General features: G+C 43.9%; 1 protein-coding gene and 1 long non-coding RNA gene across 2 annotated transcripts in view; one reads left to right on the top strand and one right to left on the bottom strand.

Annotated features, from left to right (window-relative positions):
• The window catches only part of LOC106892997, a 27,807-nt gene extending 12,611 nt beyond the window's left edge, over nucleotides 1-15,196 (bottom strand). The window contains exons 1-2 of the long non-coding RNA XR_001412962.1: nucleotides 15,154-15,196; nucleotides 7,832-7,962 (exon numbers count right to left, since the gene is read on the bottom strand). This is a non-coding gene — a long non-coding RNA (uncharacterized LOC106892997). The remainder of the gene's footprint in view (nucleotides 1-7,831; nucleotides 7,963-15,153) is intronic.
• Nucleotides 15,197-16,802: 1,606 nt separating this feature from the next.
• On the top strand, nucleotides 16,803-21,939 carry SRP9 (signal recognition particle 9kDa). The gene is made up of 3 exons (XM_014951026.1): nucleotides 16,803-16,944; nucleotides 19,107-19,175; nucleotides 20,537-21,939. Exons 1-3 carry the CDS (start codon nucleotides 16,873-16,875, stop codon nucleotides 20,654-20,656), a joined length of 261 nt encoding a protein of 86 aa, XP_014806512.1. The 5' UTR covers nucleotides 16,803-16,872; the 3' UTR covers nucleotides 20,657-21,939.
• The last annotated feature ends 835 nt before the right edge of the window (nucleotides 21,940-22,774 follow it).

The raw sequence follows: 22,774 nt of genomic DNA, 5'->3' as shown, positions 1-22,774 counted from the left end.
GGGGGAGGGGGATGATGGATAAGGAGAAGAAAGTCTGAAGAGGAAAAGGAGTAACTTAAGAGCCCAGAGGCAGAAGCAGCAGTAGCCTAGAGGAGAGATTTTCTTAGTGTGATGGAGAAGAGGAAAATAAGCACTGATTAAATTTTAGTTACAGCACATTTTTAATCTGTGAGCAAACCTCCTGGTGATATCAGCATGAGATCCAGTGATAACTGGAGAGGTTATAACGAAACAGGATAGCCTGCCTTATTTTCTCCTCCGCTCGGCTCTATTATCTTCCTTATCCATCCCTGTTTTCCCTGCCTGGGCCTGCCCAGCTCCTACAGAATTTAGCAGGAGCTTTGCCATGGGCTCCAGGAGGAGCTTGGCTGGGCCCCATTTGCAGATGACTGGCCATTGAGGCCAGCCCTGGCAACGAGCTCACAGAAGTGCCAGTTCTACCGCAGGAAGCAGGAGATGTCTCACCAACAGCGTTAACGAACTGCAGAACAATAAAACTACTGGGTTCTGGCATATTATGGAGCAACATGACAAAAACTGCAGAATCCACAATATTATCCTACCCGCAGTTTTCCATCGACCCTAATTATAGTTCTGCTGCTAAAGCCATATAATTTGATTTTCAACAGCGCACCAAAAAGGCAGGAGCTCAGCAGTTCCCAGAACGATTGCACACAGTTTGCTGGACAAATGCATTTTGCTTGTAGTCAGAGTTAAGGTGAATAATGAATTAAGAAATTAGGTGTCGTGCCTAAACATTGGATCTCCAGTTAGACTACAGGAGGAGAACCAATATCAGTTAGTTAGGACCGGCCTGCCTGTATCTTCGAACTCCAAACTTTGAAGCTGATGATCCCTTTTTACTCTAAAGGCAGGCAGTGGATCCAGCAGAGGCCACAGTGTCCTTCCACTTTTATTGTGAGCACAATTCTCATGTCTATAGAGATAACAACAGGCCAAAGCACCACTGGGGTGGTGGCACTTGGGAGTAACATAGAGTAACGCTCTTGGCATGAGTGGGAATTGGGCATCCTCTGACTAAAGTAAAAAGTGGCAAGGGACACGATTTCAGATTGGGACTGATTTTGTTTTGCTTTCAAAGGCAGCATGATTAGAATTTGGATTCTAATTATCTGCCTTTTTTAAAAAGTAGCAGCGCCTAACTAATTCCCACCAGTGCCTTCCCTAAGATCAGAAGCGAAGCTGTCTCTAAAATAACTTTTTTTTTCAATTTCAAGCCCCTCATATAAGGATAGTGACCAAGATGAATCAGTTCTATGATACTCTCATTCTGCATTTAATAATAAAATAAAACCAAAAAATACTAATGGAATGCCGAATCCTGCGGGGTGCTGAAAATTGCAGACTGTGGTCTGAGCTTGCACTTCAACCCCGGCTTACATTTGTCTGCTAAAGCACAGTAAGCACACAGGATATTATAGAAACAAATAAAACACAATTAAACCAATACATTCCGGCAGATAAAACCAACGAAAGTTTTACCACCTCTCAGAAATAATGTGCTCAGTAGAAGAAAATCGCTTGAAGTGTGGTATGTGTTACCATAATACATTTTCATGCTTAGATTCTCAAAACTGCAAAATACAGACATTTATAGGTACGTGTTTCAAATTTAAAATAATCTCTTTGGAGGGAGCAGATGATTTCTTTTTCTGACACACTGAAGGGGAATAATGTTCATTGTTTATGCATTTGCTCAAGCAGTGGAATTTTACATGGCTAAACTTCACTTCATCACATGTACATCAGTTTAAATTAGCTCAAAATCCATCCCAACATTCATTTTTAGATCAGAGTCTTCAGAGGAACTGATTTATCAGGATGCCTAAATCCAGATGCACTACAAATAAGCCAGGAGAGACAAATAAGCCTCTTGGCATAAACCAAATGAGCTGGGGGAAAAGGAATGTGAAAAAAAGAAAGAGCTAAGGGAAAGTAAGAGAAAACCTGTCAGTGGGAAGAATGCAGTTTCAAATCCCAGATGCTACCCCACTTGAATTTCCTCATGTTCTACCTCCCCTCTAGCCCCTCCTTTTCTTTTTCTTTTTTAATTTTTGTAACATCACCTTCTGGACCACATCCTCTGCCCTCACCATCAGCTCTCCGCTTTTTCACTTGCATTTCTTTTTAAACCGTTTCTCTTTGACAAACCTTATAAAACCATTTAGAGTGCCTGCATGAGAGCAGCTGGGAAGCACCGAAAAGCTTTGTGCGTGGTCTGATCTATGATCGCTGCCCGAGAATGCTTTTAGCTCCCAGCAAATACAAGGAAAAACAGGATAGGACCTTAAAATGAAAGGTAGTTGATAGCAGGCCCCTTATTATCCTTCCGTTGGGTATATCGGTTTGCTGGTTTCGGAGTTGTGAAGACTTTGTAAAAGAGTATGAGTGAAGGGAAATTGAAATGCTTGTTTGACACTACTGCTGGCAAGAAACAGCAGTCAAGTGCTAAAATATCTACCCTTGAAAGGAATTCGGGATTAAAGGTAAAATCCTTCCAGGCTGAGACCAGGTCTCCTTAGCCACGGAGCAGCCCAACAGAAAGAAATCCTTCTTCCTGCACAAGTTTTTCCTTTAACGGTGGCTAATTAACCTGCTGTTACGTTAAAGATTTACCACATTTATCAGGTCTGACTCAGTTCTTATTCATCGCTATTTAAGAACACAACAGAGATAACTTGTCTTATTTTCATCCTTGTTCGTGTAGTTTATCTCGGGTAGAGGATTAAATGAGCTCAGAGAAGTTACTTCTCTTAGATCATGTACAAGACACAGTTTTACCAGGTAGCACCGACTGAGTCGGTGCCCCATATATTACCATTATATTCCTCTGGTCTTGATTTTGCTCCTTTTGTTTCCTATCAGACTCCCTAGAGGCCTTAGTTTGTCTTCATTCACTCCCTCAAACGTCTTCCCAGATGCTCAAATCCCACTTCTGTTATTGCAGTTCCTTTTAAATTTGTCTGGATCCCTTGTGCAGAGTCAGGACTTTACTGTTCCTGAGCTCAGCATTCTCCTGGCTGGACTCCAGCTCAGGTAATTATATCCAGGGCTCTCTCCGACTTCTCTCTCTCTGGCTGCATTTGGAGAAGTTATTCTGCCCTTTTCTTTTCCCAACTGCTTTATAAGGTTGCGGATGCTGAGGACTGATGGGATGTGTATTTCGGAGAGGCCATGCATTATGCATTAGGGGTGAACCAACACCTTCCGTGGGGGGAACTCAAAGTCCCATCACAGCTTCCTTTCTTGCTATTTTAAGTGGACAGCTGTCACACAAAGGAGATGCTGAAGGACAAAAATTTGGCCCAGATTAATCTGTTGTTGCTATTTGACTGTGGAGACTTCTCCCCCTTATTTACTATTCTGAATTTAGCCTAGATTTGTTCAATGGCTGCTCAGTGGCTTATGTCACTTGAGCCGGTTGTCACAAGATGCTCACAAAAATAGATTTCTCACTTATTGGGAGAAATATCAATACAGAGGCTAAAGAGAGGATAAGCATCGCTAGAGGTAATGCCACTACATCAACCACGCAGCAAACTACAAAGCAAAAGCGATAGGAAACTTAATTTTGCAATGCCCATGTTCAATCTGCTTGTTAACCAGCAGGTTTCTGATTCTGGTACTGATCCAGTGCTAGGCCAAGGCTCAGAGTATTCTTTCCAAGGAAAAAGGATTCAAACACCATCAAAACCACAATTTGTAATTCAAACAGAATCACAAGGATTCTGAAACATTTAAGAGAGAGGAAAAATATTTTCCTCCTGAACTAAGAAGTATGAACCATAAATTCAGGCAAATTACAGAAAGAAAAAAAAAAAAAAATATATAGTAAAAACCAAGATAGAGAACAGCAATTAATCCACTTACTAGATGCTGCTCTTTCCCGCAGGATGCGGGCATGAGAACTGGCTGCAAGTATTTACGCAAGCTCATCTAACTGCTCACTGCAGTGCAGCTCCTCCCCGGCAAAGAAATGGATCTTCACACTTCAAACGAGTAAATGATAATCAATTCTGGCTCCCTCACCTTGGAGGAATTGGAGCTGTTGCTATCAGTCAGCGGAAGGTAGCTCTTCCCCACTCTGGGCAGAAGTGCTGCACTGGGGAAAATTTCAGGAAGGCAAACGATTCAGGAGAGTTCTACGCTCACAAAAAGTTTAAGAAACGCTTTTTTAATCTAAAATCGAAGGCTTTGCTTTTGCTGTGGATCATCTATCGGAGGAGGATTATCAGGGACCAGCCTGCCTGGAACTGAGGTTGGACCAAATTACCTCTGGAGGTCCATTTGAGCCTAAATCATTCCATGGTTATTCTCCAGCCCCAAGGATGATGGCCTGTAATATCTGGAAAGAAGGCGGCAGTGCCTGCTGTGCACCCCCAGGGGAATCCATCAGGCCAGAGAAACTCCTACTAAGGAAAAACAATAAAAGAAACATCTACCTGATGCAAAAGTAATACAGACTATATTCAATATTTTTTGGTTTTTTATTCTTTCCCCTCAAATCTTCAGGTTTTAAAAGCCGCCAGGTCCAGCTCGGCTTCGTGTTAAAAAAAATAATTTATTCCCAGTTAAGCCATGACTGAAGTTGGATCACTCGCTGAATTAGGTTCTCCAGAGCAGTCACAACCCTCACAGACTTCACCTGATGATGTCCACCTGGCTGAGATGGCTTCTGCATTTGTCCCAGAAGGGACTCCGGGGAGCAAAACAAAGAGAGGGGAAAGGAAGGACCAGGGGTGTGTGGAAACGTACATCTGGAAGCTTGAGTTAACCTTGCCCTGCTGCAGAGTCAAGTCAGCGCAGCCCCCGCGCGGGTTTGATGACAGGACTTGGCCGGTGCAAAAATAGCTGGCACCAGGTTCAGCTTCTTCCCCTTCTGCTAAACAGCCCTTTCAGGCAAAATTTAAGAAATCGACTCCACTGTACTCGGTAACATTTTTATCCTCCCTCCCCTGCAGTTCAGTGGTACGTTAGCGGCAATAAATCCGTATTTAAAGTGCTGTTGACTGCTTTAGAACTTCAGCAGCAAAGGAAATAAAGTAAGCACAGAAGCATGTAGCCCTTGCACAGTTAAACACGGGGATAACTAAAAGCACGGTTGACTAAGGAACTAAATAAAACCATAACACGCTGCTGTATGGTTTTTATCACGTGGATTTTTTTGTAATCTATGTAAGTGGAAACCAGGAACGGGTGCGCGTGTTTGCACAAGACAAACAACAGGAACTGACTTATTTTAGGATTCTTACTGCAACCAAAGCACCGGGGACAAGGAGAGAGTCAAAGTATACAAACATGCCCGAGAGTTGGAATTTTTATGAAGAAAATTTTTATGATATCCACGTAGAATGGATGCAGTTGGCTTACATTATACCAGCAGAGATGAGTCTGATGATGATGATGCTAAGGCACAAATAGCTTATAAGAAATGTAACATGTATTATTTCATGCTTATACATTTTCATAAGGGGTGATACAATGAAGCCAATTCTACAGCTTCAAAATCTTCAGCATGTTTTTTTTCTCTGTATGAAAACTTCAAACAGGTTTGGAGGCCAGCCAGCAGGCAAGTAAAAATTGCTTTATCAGATCCAACTCAGGATTTTCTTATTAATTATTACAAGTAAAGGTGTCTAATGTAAGAATAGCAACAGTCTAAACTTCCACAGTACCCATCACCCAAATATTTCAAGTTCTTTACACGTATTACTGGGTGAATTTGCATTGCACAGTGCTATATATCTTATTGAAGAGAAGCAAAGGCACTGCTATTATGGATCACGTTTTTGACAGCGTTGGTTGCCAGTATTATTCTCTGCGGGGTCTTTGCACATGGGGCAAGCTCACCACGGTACAATCCTTACCTTCCTTTAGTCACTTAGTAAAAGAGCCCCAGACTGCTCATAGACATTTCTGCAAATGCTGTAACGACCTCCTGTTCTCAAAATACATTAAGAGGGCTACCTATTTTCTTTTTTAAAATGTTGTCAGAGAAACAAAGTGAATGATTGAACTGCTGCTTTACCAGGCAGCCCTACATTTGTAGGTGAGCGAAAATCATCCCAGTCAAACTTTAAAAAGGCTGTGGAAATAACCATTAGCAAGCCAGAGGTGTCTGTGAAGATCATAGAGGATATAGAGAGGGATATTAAGAGAGTGCCGCGATTCAGCTGGGAGAGATCAAAGAGAGCCAGATAACAGCCAGGGGACATCAGAGTACCATGAAAGTTGCTGAGGATGTAGGAAAAGCCTGTGTGGTGCTGTGGGACATAAGGGAAACTGAATAAGATATGTGTGTCAAGAAAGGTCCCAGGGTGATACAGAAAACCAGAGGAGACATCATCATGACAGAGCTGTCTGAGAAAGCCTCAGGATGACGATGGAAACCAGAAAAGGCCGAGAATTTCCGGGGACACAAAAGACAGGCAGCTAACACAAGGGAACGTTACTGAATGTGATCAGGAAGGGCTATAACTGCTGGGCAGAGCTGCAATGATGTTTGAAATAATGAAGTCACAGAGTGCCCAGATTATGGGTAATAACACATGCTGCTGGAGGTCAGGGACCGATAAAAGGTAAATGAGGAAGCAATTAGAAATATGCCACAGAAAGCCAGATATTATCACAAAATAGGAAAGAAAGCCATTGCTAGAGAGCATGAGGGGGAATATGAAAAACGTTTTCACAGAAAAACTCCCCAGCCTTAGGAACCTTCCTGGAGCAGCTGCTGAGGCTGAAGAAGGCTACAGCATGCTAGGGAATGAGAGAGCAATCGTGAGATTGCTCAGATGCCAGAAGCAGTGAAGCAGATTGTGAGCTGAATGACAAATGTGTAAACTGCTGGTTGCTATAAAGGGCCACGGTGTCAGAAAAAGTCGGAGCCTGCTGTTCTGGCTTCTGGAGGCATCCAGGAAGAATGCAAGTTGAAAGAACACCGCATAGGTTGAGCAGCCTCAAGAAATATTGGAGAAGGCCATGAATACCTTCAAGCCTGTTCAGTGGAGGGACCCAGAGGAAGGCAGTGAATTACTGGAGCGGTTATCTATGCAGCCACATAGAAACCGAGGCGAGGCCGCGATCTCCCAAGGGCCTGAGATACCAGAAAAAAGCTCGAGAAAGAATGCAGATTGCCAGGGGGACTAAAGAATCCTGCATATAAACTAGGGACAACTGAAAAGCTGCGAGATCTGTCAGGAAGCACAGGGTAAGGTCACAGACTGAAACAACTCAGATGTCTGGTTTCACCATTTGACTAACAGAAGAAGGATGTGACCCAAGATAATCTTGCCCGATTCTCTTTTGGAGTGCAGAACAGAATCCCTTTCAGTACTGTCTTAAAGGAATGAATGCTTCCTGCCCAACGACCAATGCCATGTATGGAAAATAGCTATCTATCCTATGTCATTGTATGTGTTTAAACTGGGCCTTGGAAACCACATGAGACTAGGAGAGGAAAATAATCTCTTTGGGACAAGGGAAACTTTTTAAGGGCTGAGTTATGCTCAGCTCTGTCTGCTGGCACATGGAGCCCTGTCGCCCCTCACAGCACAGTTACACAGCAGGTAGGTATCACTGAGCTCTCATCCTGAGTTTATAAAAATACTGATAGAGAAAAACCGGTATGGAAAATATGTTTTATTCATGCAACATCTATCTCCAGAGCACCGGTCCTAAATAGAGTAACACAGCCAATGTATTTATAATTCACGGTGCCGGCTGGCTCTGGAGCGATGCCTTGCTGGAGCCAGGGCAGAGCGAGGACCTCAGCCCCCATCTGGCAGCCTGGTTTTGCTAAAGAGACACTTACCCTCTTTGAAACGTGCTCCTTGCTGCGTGTCTTCCCAGGGGAATGACGATCGGCACTGGCACCAGCACTTCAGCAGCACATCTCCTCCCTCCCTCTAGCACAGCTCAGCCTCAGGAGAGCCATTCTGCAGCCTGCATTTGGATAGGGTGGGGAGGGGGGGGGTAGGGGGGGGAGAGGAAAGAAGACAAAGAGTTATTTTTTGTAAGATTTGCTGCAGAAGGCAGCAAACAAGGTTTCCAGCCTCTTCCCTTTGTTTGCCTTAGGTCTCTCAATTTCTATATCAGGCTGTGGTACAGCTTCCATTAGCGCTTCCTCATCAACATCGTTAACAATGGTTTCCTCACTGAGGGTATCACTAGGATTATACTCACTGCCAGAATCCTCTGGCACAAAATCACTGTCTGAGTCAGAGCAGAAAAATAATTAACCCTCATGATACTTCTCTGAGGAACGAACAGAATACCTAATAAGATTTATGGGGCATCAAATTGATCCTGCTCCTAAGGAGAAAAGCATCCACGGGCTGAAGTTGGCATCGCCACCGAGAAGTGAGGAGGTTCCGGTGTCAAGACAGGAGACTTCTTCACCTCATCTGTAAGCGGCCTGCATTACCTTAATTGCGTTAGTTACCTTGCATGTCTAAACAGCAAACCACTTGTTTACTGCTCTGGCCCTGGATTAGATCATGGTTTCATCACCCCAAAAAACTATCAGTGTCAACGGATTCTCACCTTCGGTGAAACTGGAGTCAGGCAGGGTAAGACTATCTTAGTCTAAATTACCAGCATCTGATTAGCAAAACAGCCTTCAATCACTCCTGATCATACTCTCGATCTATAAGATTTAATCTATAGATTTACGATTCAACCTACAACTCCAGAAACTGAAAGAGAACTGCTGGAAAATTTGCCCTACGTATGGAGAAGAGCATTGCCCCACAGAAGAGAAATAACCATCAAGATTTAAACAAATTTGCGTGTTCTCGCTGTTTCCAACTCCAGAGACAAGATTATTTCCTTCCCTCCAAAAAGCAATCAGTCACTTCAGTAGCAGACATTCGCAAGCAAAGCTAATTAACTTTCTAGGTCCAGAAGGATCCCCTCCCAAAAGCTGATAATATGTCTCAGTGGGATTGGAGAAGGATAGTACAGTCCTAGCTGGCTGGGAAGGACCTCTGGAGAAGCATACATCATGCAGATTTCTGTCTTCAAAAAAAACCCAGTAGTCTGCTCAGATCTGGAAGCCTCAAAATCCTTTCACTTCTGCTGGGAATTTAGTTCAAAGCAGCTGCATGTAAATTTTTCATAGCAAATGCTACACTGGCAAATCTTTCTCACGATTCTTGTTTTTAAATCAACAAGAGTAAACTATATAGAAGAAGAGCTAGCTTTAGGGCAGCCAGATTTACCCTAACTGCTTTAAAATAAAAGTGAAAACAACCAATCCTAAGGAAAAAAAAAAAAGGGATCTGAAATATGTATGAGCAGCCACTGCCCTGCCTCATCTCTTTGTGCTGCATAAGGGGGACACAGATTGGCTGAATCCTTATAAATAGAAATCTGATACAGAGATTCCTCAGAAAACATGCATCCATAATTCCCAGTTCCTCTCCCTCCAGCCAGGAGCAGGTAAGAGGCAGGGAGATGTGGAAGGAGAGTCAGAGCATCAAGCTCGGAATCGCCTGAGGGCTCCTTATCTTTCTCCAGGCTCTAAAACGATGAGAGGTGAATATTTCCTCCTTTGTTCGCATCCCTTGCGTATGTGTTTCTGCTATCTGTGTGACCTCTAAACTTCTCACTCATCTGAAAGAAGGCAGAACTTTGTCATTTACTCCCAAATTGCCAAGCTCACTTCAACCTTTGACTTACTTCATATGCATTAAAAAAAAAATAAAATAATGAGATCGGTAAAAGTTGCTAATGGAGAGAGAAAAACACCTCAGCAAGAATGCAATTGTTAGGACACATTTCAAATCTTGTTAGTAGTTATCCCTTTAACACAAAGTCACAGCCCTGGCATGTAATTTATATAGATATTCCCTCTGCCCCCACTCCTACTCACTACCTACACCTCCCTTCATACTTTTAATGTACTCCTAATCTTATGAAAATGCTGAGCTTACTGTTTTGGGGGTAAAATTTCCCTACAGACTCAAGCTGACTAAAAGGCTGGGTAAATACCTTGCAACCCCAGTGACAAGGATGATAAGGAAGCCCTTCCCAGCACAGCTCCCAGCTCTTACGTCTGCGTTACGTGGGCCTGTGAGCCCCATAACCACGCAAGCTCTGTATCAGGCACCTCTTACAGAAAGCTGCTGCACTGTAGACATCAAAGGAACGTATGTGCTTGCAGTTGTTTCAGGAATTGGCCACGCAAATGCCAAGAATTCACTTTGACACTGATTTGACCATAATTTGGACCTTCTCGGCCCGACAGCTGCTCTGCACAAAGTTTTTCTACCGTTGTAACTAGAGGAAAACAGCTGCACCGCCGTGGTTTCCCATGTTGTGCCTGCCCAAGGCCGGTGTGTGTGTGTGTGTCTGCAGCAGCTGGTGTCCTCCTCTGCCTGCTGCGGAGACGATGGGAGAACTTTGCTGATTCAGACCCTCTCCCCCTCTGCTCAGCCCCTCCTGCTCCTTCTTGTGGAAATCATCACCTCTTCAGATCTGCCCGTGGAGCGGGTCGTGCTGCCACCCCGTAACCTACTTTGGCCAACCTGAGCCAGACTTAGCCTAAATGGATTAAGCAGGAGGTTTTTTGCTAACCCAGTTTGATTGAAGTGGGTTAAGGGGCACTCACACAAGCATCTCTGCAAACACATCGTAGAGAGGGCATTAATTGGGGGCTACAGGAGAGGTGGGGAGGGACTCTTGATCAGGGAGTGGAGAGATAGGATGAGGGGCAATGGTTTTACACTGAAAGAGGGGAGGTTTTAATTAGATATTAGGAAGAAATTCTTTCCTGTGAGGGTGGTGAGACACTGGAACAGGTTGCCCAGAGAAGCTGTGGCTGCCCCATCCCTGGAGGGGCTCAAGGCCAGGCTGGATGGGGCTTGGAGCAACGTGGTCTGGTGGGAGGGGTCCCTGCCCATGGCAGGGGGGTGGAACTCGATGATCTTTAAGGTCCCTTCCAACTCAAACCATTCTGTGATTCTATGAATTTACTTTGCAAACAGCAGAAGTTACTGTTTCCCACCAACCACACGTTGCTGCTCTCACAGCACCACAGGGAGAAGGGGAAGCGCGTTTCTCTCTCATTCGAGCGAGAAGTTGGCAAGGTTCACCTGCCAGGAAGGTTCAAGCTTTAGCATTGCAGCAGACTAGGAACTGCTTGTGTCTTCCTTTCTGGAGATGGAACTGAGGAGGTAATTTCCATCAACTTGGGCTGAGACATGTAGTTTAGAATTAGAAGTTGACTTAGTTACAAGTACCCAAAGCCCTTCTGCCCCAGATGCAGTTACTCTGCTCCAAAGGACCTGGGAAGGTATCGCCATAAGCATCTAATCTCACTTCCCCGTTCTGGTGGTTTTTACTCTGCAATTACGTCAGCCACGGCAGCATGAATAGCACAGGTAAACCAGCCTTAGGTCATGCCCATCAAATAAAAAGCTCTTCTATTTAAAGATTAATGTAAGAAATCAATGTGCTTCCAGTGTGTGCCAGCAGATGATCTAACCCCATCTCAAGCATGCTCAGAAACTCCACATCATGGTGATACAAAATCTATCAGCAGTTAATGCTAAGAGTGTCTGGCTGGCTGCTCCCAGAGCGCTTCAAATGCCGGTTCCTGAGCTGGCTACCAGATGTGGTCTCCTTTTCCCCAAAGGCCATCACGAGGGCTGCTATTTCATTCTCAAATCTCAGCAGTCAATGCTGTGACAGCGCCGAGTTCTGCTCTCTAACATATGTCTCTTGCATGACAGCACATTAATTCGAGGACGTTATTATGCTGAAGGGGCTAAACTGGCCACTTAATGGGAAGGGATGCATCTTTCCAGCTATCAGAAGCAACCAGCTTAAGAAGAACGCTGTCAGAACAGCATTAAAAAAACGAAAGGGCAGTTTCTATTAAGGCCAGGCTGGCAACACGGCCATGAGGAGAAGGAACGGGGACAATGACAGGCACCCAGGTCTCATCCTGACTTAAAGTTGTGACTTGGCTGGGACAGGGCACCAGGACAGGGCCCCAGAATCCTGCTGTCCGCATACAGACTTAATTAATAATAAAATAGAGTCATGAACTGTATTTTAAAACCAAGTGACACCAATATTTAATTATCCTTTTAGGACAGTACGAGTCCGAGTCACTCAGTAAGATGCTTGTGTGCAAAAGAAATAGAAAATTAGCACTTATGTAATCAACTATGTATGGCTCAATCTGGCAAAACCATTAGCCAAGCTGTTTAAAACATAAAGCTCACAGCAAGGAGCAGTCTGTTTTGTGCTCCTTCATGAGCTATGGAGTGAAAACCTGTGGCTTGGTTTGGCAAGTTATAACCCATCCAGGAGCAGGAACTGCTTCTGACTGCAGACTCAGTTCTCATGGGGCCTGAGACCGAGAAGCCAGTGAGATGTCAGAGACCTTAAATCCTACTGAACCCAAGATCTAGCTGCATCCTTATGCGCCCAAATAGCCTTTCAAAGAAAAATGTAACCCCATGTGATGGAAGTTTGCATCGGTACAAATCCCAAGCTGGTTTAGACCATACACACACAAGAATGGAATGTATCATCACCGTGCCCATGCCTTCTTCTCTTCACCGAGGGCTGGGTTGAAGGTATTTTGAAAGAAGTGACTGTATCTCCCTCGTTAAGAATTAAGCATTCCTGGCAGTAATAACTGCCTTGTAACTAACTCCTCATTAGCACTCTCTTAGACCTGTGTAACAGCACTGACTTTATGTTGCTCCTGGTCCAAGAACAGGATTATCATCTCAGCACCAAAGCTTGCTCTTAATTAAACTGTTACAGATACAAAAAAAAAAAAAATCCCCTTAAATAAATGGAATGACTTTGGATTTACAACAGCGTAACTGAGATCAGAGTTGGTCCTATTGTTCCCCATAAAATCCATAACTTAGCATGATAATGCACAGTGTTCTACTCAAAGCTTCTTTTAGCTGGGAAGACCAGCTTGTTTTACCCACCAGTAGTATGTCATGGTGACAGATAACAATTCTAATGAATTCAGTACTCTGATCTGAATTCCTTACCCAGGAAAGAAAAATACATCTACAAATAAGAATATGGCACCTGCTTTAGATGGAATAAAAGCATTAATGTGAAGAACAAGAAACCAAATATCTAACCCTGAGTGATGCTGAGCAGCTGCAACTTCCATGAGCTTTGCAGGAGTTGCAAGAAGCCAAGATCTCCGTGGATAATATTTTAAGATACAATGCAAGGACTTTTTGTACTGTTCTCGTTCAGTTTGTCATTTATGCAAAGGGAGACACTAGATAAAAAACTAAAGAAAAGAACACGTGGAATCCAGATGCCTGAACACAACTGTACAAAGCAGAACTTGCAGTGGCGATGCATGTAGAAGCTTGATCAAAGAGAGATCATTAATCATGTACATACAGGTTGGATGAGGGGGAAAGGCCTGAGGAAAAACCGCACAAAAAAAGTCTTCATCACACAAGTACTTACATTATTGCTTCATAGCTTTTTATGGCCTTAAATCCAAGTGAAAAAAGACATTATCTAAGGTGGTCTAGGGGATATAGCAAGGATATACAAGGAGAGATTGAGGAAGGGTAAATGAGGTTTTATAGCATTCCAGATTTCACTTATGAGTGATGGAATGGCCGTTAAGACCACTGGAATGATTTCGTGCATGGAAGAAAGCAAGAACTCAAGAAAAGAAAGCAAGATAAGTATGTATGTTTTAGCAGAATTCTTACCAACTACTAAATTATTATTGGCTGCATACCAAGCGCTCCACACAGTGATAAACAACTGTTCATTTTATTTCACTAAACAAAAAGCCCATTGAAAGATCTCTACTATTACTGCATTCACTGGAAACTCACTTGAAAAATATAGTTTTGGACGTACATCAAATACAACTTACAGCTGAATAACTGCAGTGGCCTAAGTTACTTTTCAAACATGTCAAGAAAATGTTCTGTTCTCCAAGCAAGAGGAGAACAACAGAATGAAGCAGCACACTAACTATAGGTATCAGACATTCCCTGAGGCTCAGAAATAGCTTCTCTTTTTAATTGCCAAGATTTCATCAACTGGCCTTGCTTGCAGAGGAGTTGGGGGGAGGTGGTTTTACATACAGGCCCCCATTTTTGGTGGCAAGCCAGCAAAAACAGTAGGAATTCCCATATCCTGTCTTGCCACCAAAAAAAAAAAGGTACATTTTCAACAGCTGTGTCAGCACAACAGTACGTAAGGCCGCACAGTAAACTGAAAAAACGAATGGATCCTGGTTGAAAAAAAAAAAGTGTTACTAAAAACGGTGCTGCTTTTAATCCAGCGCAGGTTTACAAACAGCTGTGGCAGCACAACCATGGGGCCACAGGTAGTGGTCATAGCAGGGAAGGTGGAATCCTCAAGATCTGCAGCCAGGAACAGGCTCCGCAGAACCATGCATCAGGCTGTATGGAGCTGTCATGGTGACACATCACATTTTCTTCAGAGGTAAGGCCAATTATGAAATCCCTCTCTCTGTTCTTTGCCCTGGCTGCTGCAGTTTGTCACCTCCACAGTTGTGCATATATAATATTTTTAGAAGCTGCTTCCTAAACCGGATCACAGAAATCATCTGGGTTAAGCAAAAAGAAATCCCACAATGGGCTTGTTTTCTAATCTTTCTGTGTCGCATTAGCTCAATGGCAGAAATTGTGAATTACAGGGCTAACGACTAGTCATTGACAAGCTCCTAAAACAGCTCTTGTGTCAAAAAAACACATAAAAGATCCTGAAAAATCCTCTGAAAAGCAACCCTAAGGTGCTTCTGACTGGACAGCCCAAAATTGGGACTCCTCCTTCAGAAAGAAAATATCTGTCTCCCACTTGAAAACCTGAATCCAATTTGGTGAGCAATGGTTCTGTGAAATGTCATGCATGTCACAGGGTTTGTGCTCCCCACACCTTTCATTTTCATGTATTTACATCCCCCATGTGTCTGTAAAACCCTACCAAAAGCAATCCCTACTCTGCATTATAAACAGCTACCCAAACCTGAGACATTGGAGAAGCCCTCCCTCCAGGTTAGGTTCTGTGTTTGGGGTAAGTGCTCTGTCAAAACATCTATCACATTTAATCAAGAGCTGCTGATTATCAGCCTCTCTGAAAGACAACTCTTACATTTCTGAAGCTGGGTTCTCAGACACGGCAGCATCTAAACTCTGTGAGCAGTTCTGGAAAGAAAAAGTAAAAAATATCTTCAGTCTTTCCACTATTCATACCCTCTGCTTATTGGTGCAAAGCCCTTTAACAGAATTGTTTAGACCACATAACACCCACAAGTTGCAATTTATTAAAGTTTGGCAGACTAATCACGTCAGACTCTCTCAGAGTTGATCCCCACAGTAACAATTATTTTCTGCTTTACTGACTCAGGGAAACTCATTCTAGTTTTTCTCCCCTTACCTCCCATCCACCCTTTTATTTCTATGCCGTGTTTCTTCATTCTCCCTTTGCACCTATTGTGCCTTTTGTGGTCAAAAACCCCTACAGCTAGTTACTTCCCCATGTTGCTACTGGAGACTGGAAGAGCCTGCATAATTTGTCCCCTTACATGCAGATCTGCCCTAAACTTTCCAGTTTATTTGTTTGGCCACAATGTTGAGGTTTGCTCAGTTCAGTACAATGAGCTTAAAGTCGTGAGTCATTATCGGGAGCTTTTGGCTTTTCAGTGTGTCCCCACAAAGCAGAGAACGGAGGACTGCAATTTTTACGTGATTATTGTAACCACAGCAGTTACACAAGCCGTGTGGCACAGCCAGAGCTTAAGCACTGTGGATGGCTATACGTTGTGTGCAATTAAGGAACAAAGATCACAGGTCACTGAAGGAAATGGGATCTTAAAATGTAACAGGAGAAGTCGCGGATTATTTTTTTCCTCCCTCATTTCTCTTTTGAAATGAATTCCTGTCAGTTTTATGGAAATGCTTCACACAGACACAGATATAGATAGACAGACAGACAGACAGATAGATAGATAGATAGATAGATAGATATGTTTGAAAAGCAGGGTTTCCCAAGATCTTTATAATTTCCTAACTTTCAGTCTCTTCCTGACCCCAGCAGCGTTACTGCCAGCGCCAGGCCCAGGGCGGCCAGGCCCAGAGAAGCCAACCAGCTGCTCCTGAACATCCCTTTTGTTCCGCACGGAGCCACCCTCCAGCTTAACAAAGGACTTTCCAGCCCGGGGAAAACCTGGACTACATTCAGCTGTAAGAGCCAGCCCAGCTAACACCGCACTCGCCACTCACTCGCCCGCCAGGCCGGGGCTGGCCCAGAGCCCAGGCCTCACCTCTCGCCGGTCCCTCATGGCCAGCCAAGGCCAGGACGGGTCCCTCACCCCCACGCTGGCCCACCCGCACCCCCCAACCCCCTCCATGAACCTCAGACCGGGACACTGAGGCGGAGATGCCCGCACCTGGCCTGGCGGAGCGCCGCTGCTGCCGCCCCCGCGGAGCCCCCAGCCCCAGGCGGGCCGGCCACCTGCCCCCCCTTTCGCCGGTGGCGGGGCTCGAACCCGCGACACCCAGCCGGCGCCGGCCAGCCCGCGCCGCTCCGATGCGGCTGCGCGGCCACCAATGGGAGCCCTCGCTGCGCCGTGGGCGGGGCCGTGCCTGCCGGCATCCCGCCGCGCCGGGCGGGGTCGCTGTGGCAACGGCGCCACTAGGGGTGGGGCCGGGATCTCCGAGTCATCTTCTTCGCCATTGGCCAACGGTTTCCCGCCGGCCAATGGGAGGTACCGGTTTGCGGGGACGCGGCGTCCGCCTTCGGTGCCATCTTGCTGCCGGCGGTGGGAGCGGAGCGGAGCGGAGCGGAGCGGCGGGTAGGCCTGGCTCCGCCATGCCGCACTACCAGGCCTGGGAGGAGTTCACGCGTGCTGCCGAGAAGCTCTACCTCGCAGACCCCATGAAGGTGACCGGGGCTGGGCCCAGTAGGCCTCGCGAGCGGGAGGGACGGCCGGCCGGATGGGCCGGCCGCGGTAGGCCCCGGGGAGGTGCGGCTCTGGGGTGAGGCGGTGGGCGCCGGTCGGGGGCGGCCTGGTGGCTCTGTTGCTTTAGCATTGGTTTGTTTTATGGGCTTGCAACCTCTAAGACCGTACCCTTTGAATTAATCTTGAAAAATTAAAATAGAGCGTTGGTTAGCTCTTTACCTTGTGGTGTTGCCTGCATTGTCTCTTCGGAGTGGAAAGTAATAGCTTCCTAAAGAGTAGGTGCTCTAGGAATTAACTTCTTGGTATATGACTGTGTTTTGTTTCTCGTAACTTTTTCAGGAATGTAGTTTGTGGAAATCTTAAACGCTATTTCAGTTTTCAGAATCAGCGTTGCATTTTAGCCAAAAAGTGGCACATACGGTAATGTTGGGATTTGTATGTCTGTGAAAACTTCTGTAAGAAAGGCCTGGCTTTCCTCGCCAAAAACAGAGGATGCAGAGAAACCTTCAGAAGCTGCGTTTGATGTCTGTCTTTAAATAGTATGGTTGACCACTTTCTATGCAATTGCCACCTGTCTACTGATAATAAATTGTTCTGGTTTACCTTCTTATGGTCTGTAATATCCAATTAAATTAAAGAGTGTGGGAGGGATGTCGCTGCAGCTGGGAGTTGCTCTTCCCCTTTTCTTAAGGGGCCTCCAAAGGCAATCTCTTTCTCTCAATGACAACACATTTTCTGTTTATGAAAGAGTTTATGTAGGCTCCAGGGTCACAACATGAGTGGGTACCCTCCTTTTATTTCCCAGAGAGCTAGTCTGAGAAGCTTCTGTATGTAATGGGGCTTGTCAGGAAACTGAAGGAAGAAGAGTTTGGGATGTTAAAGGAGACGAGTCTGTGCTCTTTGTGGGCTGGTGAGGCCAGGCAGTGAATGGTCTGGCCTTTTGTGTGAGCAAGTTGGCTACCAAGTCCGTGCCTGCTGCCTGCAGCAGCCTCTCTGTGCTTTTGGGGCTGCTCAGTTGAGAAATGTATTGCTCCGCAGCTGCTGTTGTTTGAAGGCGACAGTTTCTTAAACAAGATAGATAAAACTGTGGTGAGATCCATCTCTGAGCAGGAATTTCAAAATATGTTTTGTAGTCAAGGAGGTTGTTCACCATTAGCAGGGGTCACTGTGTACAACAGAGACCTGTTTATAGTGTGAGTTCAGAATGTTCTCAAAGGACACTTTACTTTGTTTCCAGTTACTTGTGCTGGCTGAGGCTGGAAACAATAGATAAAATGTCTCCATGGGCAGCTCCCCGTTCTGGAGGAAGCATTTAATGCTCAGTCAGTTGTTTTTTGTCACTGTGGTTTTGAGAACCTTGGTGATCTGAGAAGCCAGAAGGACTGTGGACAAGTTAAACCTCAGGGCAGGTGACTACAGTATGAACTTGCTCTAGTGAGAAGGTGAATGCTTGCTTTCAGACTTCAAATTTTAGCCTTACTGAGCCTTGAAAGCAATTTAATTTGCAGGAGCTCTATTCAGTCTTCTGATTTTAGCTGCTTTTAAAGCGTTATTCTTGTACAGTCCCTTTCTCCTTGCAAAACATCAGAACACTTGAAATTTGTCTGTAGGCTTCAGTGCAGCTGTTGAATTAACTGTAGCAATTAACTGGAAATACAACTTTTTAATAGCTTAAGTACTGTAGAAGAAAAAACAGCCATGTTGAGCTTACCCCAATCAGTTAATCCCTTTCAAGTCTTCGAACTTAAGTGTTTCAAGTCTGTAAACACAGGTTTCCATTTAGTTTTTCTGAAGTGTGATACGTGGCAAGGGATTGTCTTGTAGTTTATCTTACTTGTTACTGAGGTCCCTGCGACTGTCATTGGGCATGTTCAAACCCACTAACTACAGCAATGTTAAGCTTCCTGATGCTATTGCAATAGCAGTTTAGACTGTTAGGCAGGGAAATGTGATGATTTATCTTCCAAACCATCCTGGCTGTGGGATATGAGGCCAGCAGAGCTGAGGACCACCATAGAGGTGGCAAAAATGTGAAGCAGTACAGAATTATAACAAAATGTAGTCTGAATTTGGGCAGATTTTCTTCAGGTAGGTTCTGGGAATTGTTAGTAGATGTTAATTCTTAAAATGTTTGTCATTTCAGGTGCGGGTTGTTCTCAAGTATCGGCACTGTGATGGGAACCTCTGTATCAAAGTAACAGATGATGTTGCTGTAAGTACGGAACATGTTTCTCTTTCAGGGCTTATTGTACCTCACAGGGACTTGTGTTTTGCTGTCAGCTTGTGAGCTCTTAGCCATTGCCTTGAGAGTCCCTGACAGTTTCCTAAAAACTTCTTGTGCTCAGACTTCCCTGGTTACTGTGTCCGTGACTGACACTGACGTGTGGTTTCACTCTGCACGGTCCAGGAAAAGTTCCAACACTTCAGTGTCCTTTGTAGGTCTCAACGTCATTATTTTAGGTTTCTGTGAAAACAAGCACTGCTAAAATCTCGGATCTTCTCTCTGCCTGATAGGATAATAGAGCTTAGCGTGGGTGAGATGTTGAGTGTGGAGCACTGATAACAGAGAAGGGCAATTAAATTGAAATCTTCTGCAGGGGAAGGCTGGAGTCAGGCAATTAATGAACGGGGACTGTTTCAGCTGTTACACGGGTCAGGGGGCAGGGGCTTGGTTTGTTTTTCTATTTTTGGTGGTGTTTTTTTTTTTCCTAAAGGTGGAAAGGGAAGTTTTTCCTTGCTGCTAACTCTGTAGAGCTAACATAGCTGAAGGCAAAAGTAAACTGTTTTTCTACTGTTTGTCTCTGAATTAAAATGGGAATTTAATGCTGTCAAAAAGTTGCTGTGTTGACAGCACTGAAGAATGGAGCATTCTGGGGTTTTTCCATTGTTAACTCAGCCTGGGCAGTTGTACTGCTGCTGTACAGGTGTAAGGAACTGCTTAGTCCGCAAAAAACCTAAGCGGTCTTTCTGCGATAAATCAGCGGTGTATTACTTGTGTTCCTTTTGCATTCACAGGCTTGTCACATGAAGGAGTTCCTTTTGATCTTACTCAGATGTTATGTTCCTTATTTAGGGCTGTCTTAGAAACAGATTTTACTTGGGGGAGGGGATCCTCTTCAGTGGAAATACGGACCTGATTTTATGTCACTGGTGGTGTAACGTTAAGGACTTTGAAAGGCAAAATAAACATGCTTTCAGAATATAGAGCATAGGGAATTAATTTCAGGTTTAAAATCTGCTTCTGTTTTCAGATAGCACAAACAAAGGTGGCTTTTAAAGACAGCTTTAAAAGCCAAGTTTTAGCACCTCTTTTGAGAGAGAAGAAACAATCATGAGCTACCCTACTTTGAAAATGGAAGGTATGAGCCTTTCAGAGAAACTTAAATGTAAACACAGGTGTGTGTGTATTTTAAACCAGGATAGACATGTGTTGGTGCTGCTTCATGGTAACAACGTGCCACAAATGAACGTTTTAAGTACTTACCTTGCTTTGCGTGTTCCAAGCGCAAATTTCTTGCAATTACCAAGAGGCTAAAAATGTGGAAACTGATATTAAGCAACTTTCTCTTCCAGTGTTTGCTGTATAGAACAGACCAGGCGCAAGACGTAAAGAAGATCGAGAAATTCCACAGTCAGCTGATGCGACTCATGGTGGCGAAGGAATCCCGCAGTGCTGCCATGGAAACGGACTGAAGTGCTGCAAATAAAATGAGTGCTCCGGTCATATTTCACTGGAAGAAAATTATCTCTTGGATTTGAATGAATACTGGGAGAGGAGATGCTTTTATGTACCGAAGTGAACTGATGACAAAGGTGAAGCATTTCCCCCCCCTCTGCAAGACTCTGCTTTGGAAAACTAGGGAAATAAATGCTTTCAATTGAAAGCTTATATTTATTTTTGAGAATCAAACAAGAAACTATTCTTACACATTAGGTATAGTAAGAAGACAAGTAAATATTTTAAATCTACAGTACTTTAGTCTGAATATGATGGGCCACAAGCATATTTCTGGCAAGTTACTATAAAATTTTGTGTAGATTTCTTTGTGTTCATGCCTTATGCTGGTGTGTTCTCCCATGAGAAGGGTTATTAACGAGCACTGTAGCGTGATGACTGGATCGAAGAACTATTTCTGTAAGTGATATCCATCAGTAGGGTTTAGAAGAACGGATGTTTTCTGAACTGAAAGGTTAAAATTGCCAATTTGTATTAGCACTGTCACTAGCAAGACTTTAGCTTTTGGTATTGATCTTTTTGGTATTAAGCTGTGCAGCACTGTGGGGTGCAGTTTGTAGACCAGTTCTATCGGCTGAATGATCAAAATTCTGTATTTTAGAACGTCAAGTAAAACTTTGCTAGAATATTGCTGCAGCTCGGTGAGAAAAGGGGACTTTCTTTTCTGCTTATGCAAATACTATTATTAAAAAATAGCCAGTGGCTTTTTTTTTCCAGTACTTGAAGTATTTTATACTAGCAGGGAGGGAGCTTTTCCTCTCTTTGCTTCAGGCAGAGTTGAAGTATATCAGCAAGACCAATTCTAGAAGCTGTTGCCTATTATGTTAATAGAAAAAATGCAACCAAACACTATCCAGATTCCTTATTTTAGCAGCTTGCTAACTGTGCGTTTTCAAATGTTACATGTGGCAGATGGATGTCAGCCAACTAAATAAATGGATGAAAACCAGCTTAATAAATACTTAAATACCACTGTCAAAAATAGCTCAATGCTCCTGTGGCTTAGACTCGTTTCTCGTTGTTACCTCTGGTAGGGTGGTGGAAGCCTTAATTGTCTTTTGCAAAGGCTTTTTGCTTCAAAACCCAGTAGCTGAAATTGATACTTGCTTTGACTAGATCTTGCATACTTATAACCAGATGAGTATTTTAATGTAATTATGCTATTGGTATAACTAGGCTTTTCCAGCACTAATGTTTTGTGTTAAAACCAAGCCACAAAAGTAAAGCAGAGTCATACAGAGACTTGTCTGTGGTGGCATTTATGTATAACAAAACAATCTACTTCAATAGCTACCTGCTGTCACTTACATAAAAATAATTGAGCTGCTTGGAAGCAGGGAAGTTCCTACATTTGCCAAGACCTCAGAAAAAAAAACCCCAGACTTGAATATTGCATTAGAGCACCCCTTCAGCTGAGCATAGAACATTGTGTATTGTTGGAAAATACTGCAGTGCTAAATTCCCAGTGGCTATCCAGTTCTAGTCTGCAGGAGTGACCGGTACCCGTGGAACATTTTTCTTTTTGTATTGCCTTTTGAAATACAAATAAATCCAGAGAGAAGGGTAAATTTTATTCATAGTTAATCTTAAATGAGATACTGTAATGCTGAAAATTTTTCTTGATGCTTCAAGTCATTATCTCAATATTTACAGTATGGTATATTAAGTAGTTAAACCATTTTTTGTCTAAAACACTGTTCTGCAGTATGAACGGTTGCTGAACTAAGTCATGCAAGCAAAGATTTAAGCTGTTAAATTGGCAGGTGAAAAGGCAGCAGCTATTTTAGTGTAATTTTTGGCCATCTCGTATATTGGTTTGGCATGGAGAGGTCTGCTGTGAGCTGAGGTACAGAAAGGCTGGAGTGGCTGGAAGGATAAAAGAGAGAGAGAGAAGCCTTTGGTGAACCAAGTGGCTGAAAGGCTTAAGCTATGGACTTAAGCAGGTTTTGGAGGGGGGCAATTACAGCATCATCCGTATATTAGAGTAGCAGTTGTCAAGCAAAAGAGACGGGGAAATAGATTTCTAGTTTTCTAACTTCAGAAATTATTTCTGTAAAACTATATGGAAATATTAA

The sequence above is a fragment of the Calidris pugnax genome, unplaced genomic scaffold, assembly GCF_001431845.1.
Source record: "Calidris pugnax isolate Ruff unplaced genomic scaffold, ASM143184v1 scaffold24, whole genome shotgun sequence".
Classification (NCBI taxonomy): Eukaryota; Metazoa; Chordata; class Aves; order Charadriiformes; family Scolopacidae; genus Calidris; species Calidris pugnax.
The sequence above is the reverse complement of the archived record's forward strand: the minus strand, read 5'-3'. Positions and strand labels throughout refer to the sequence as shown.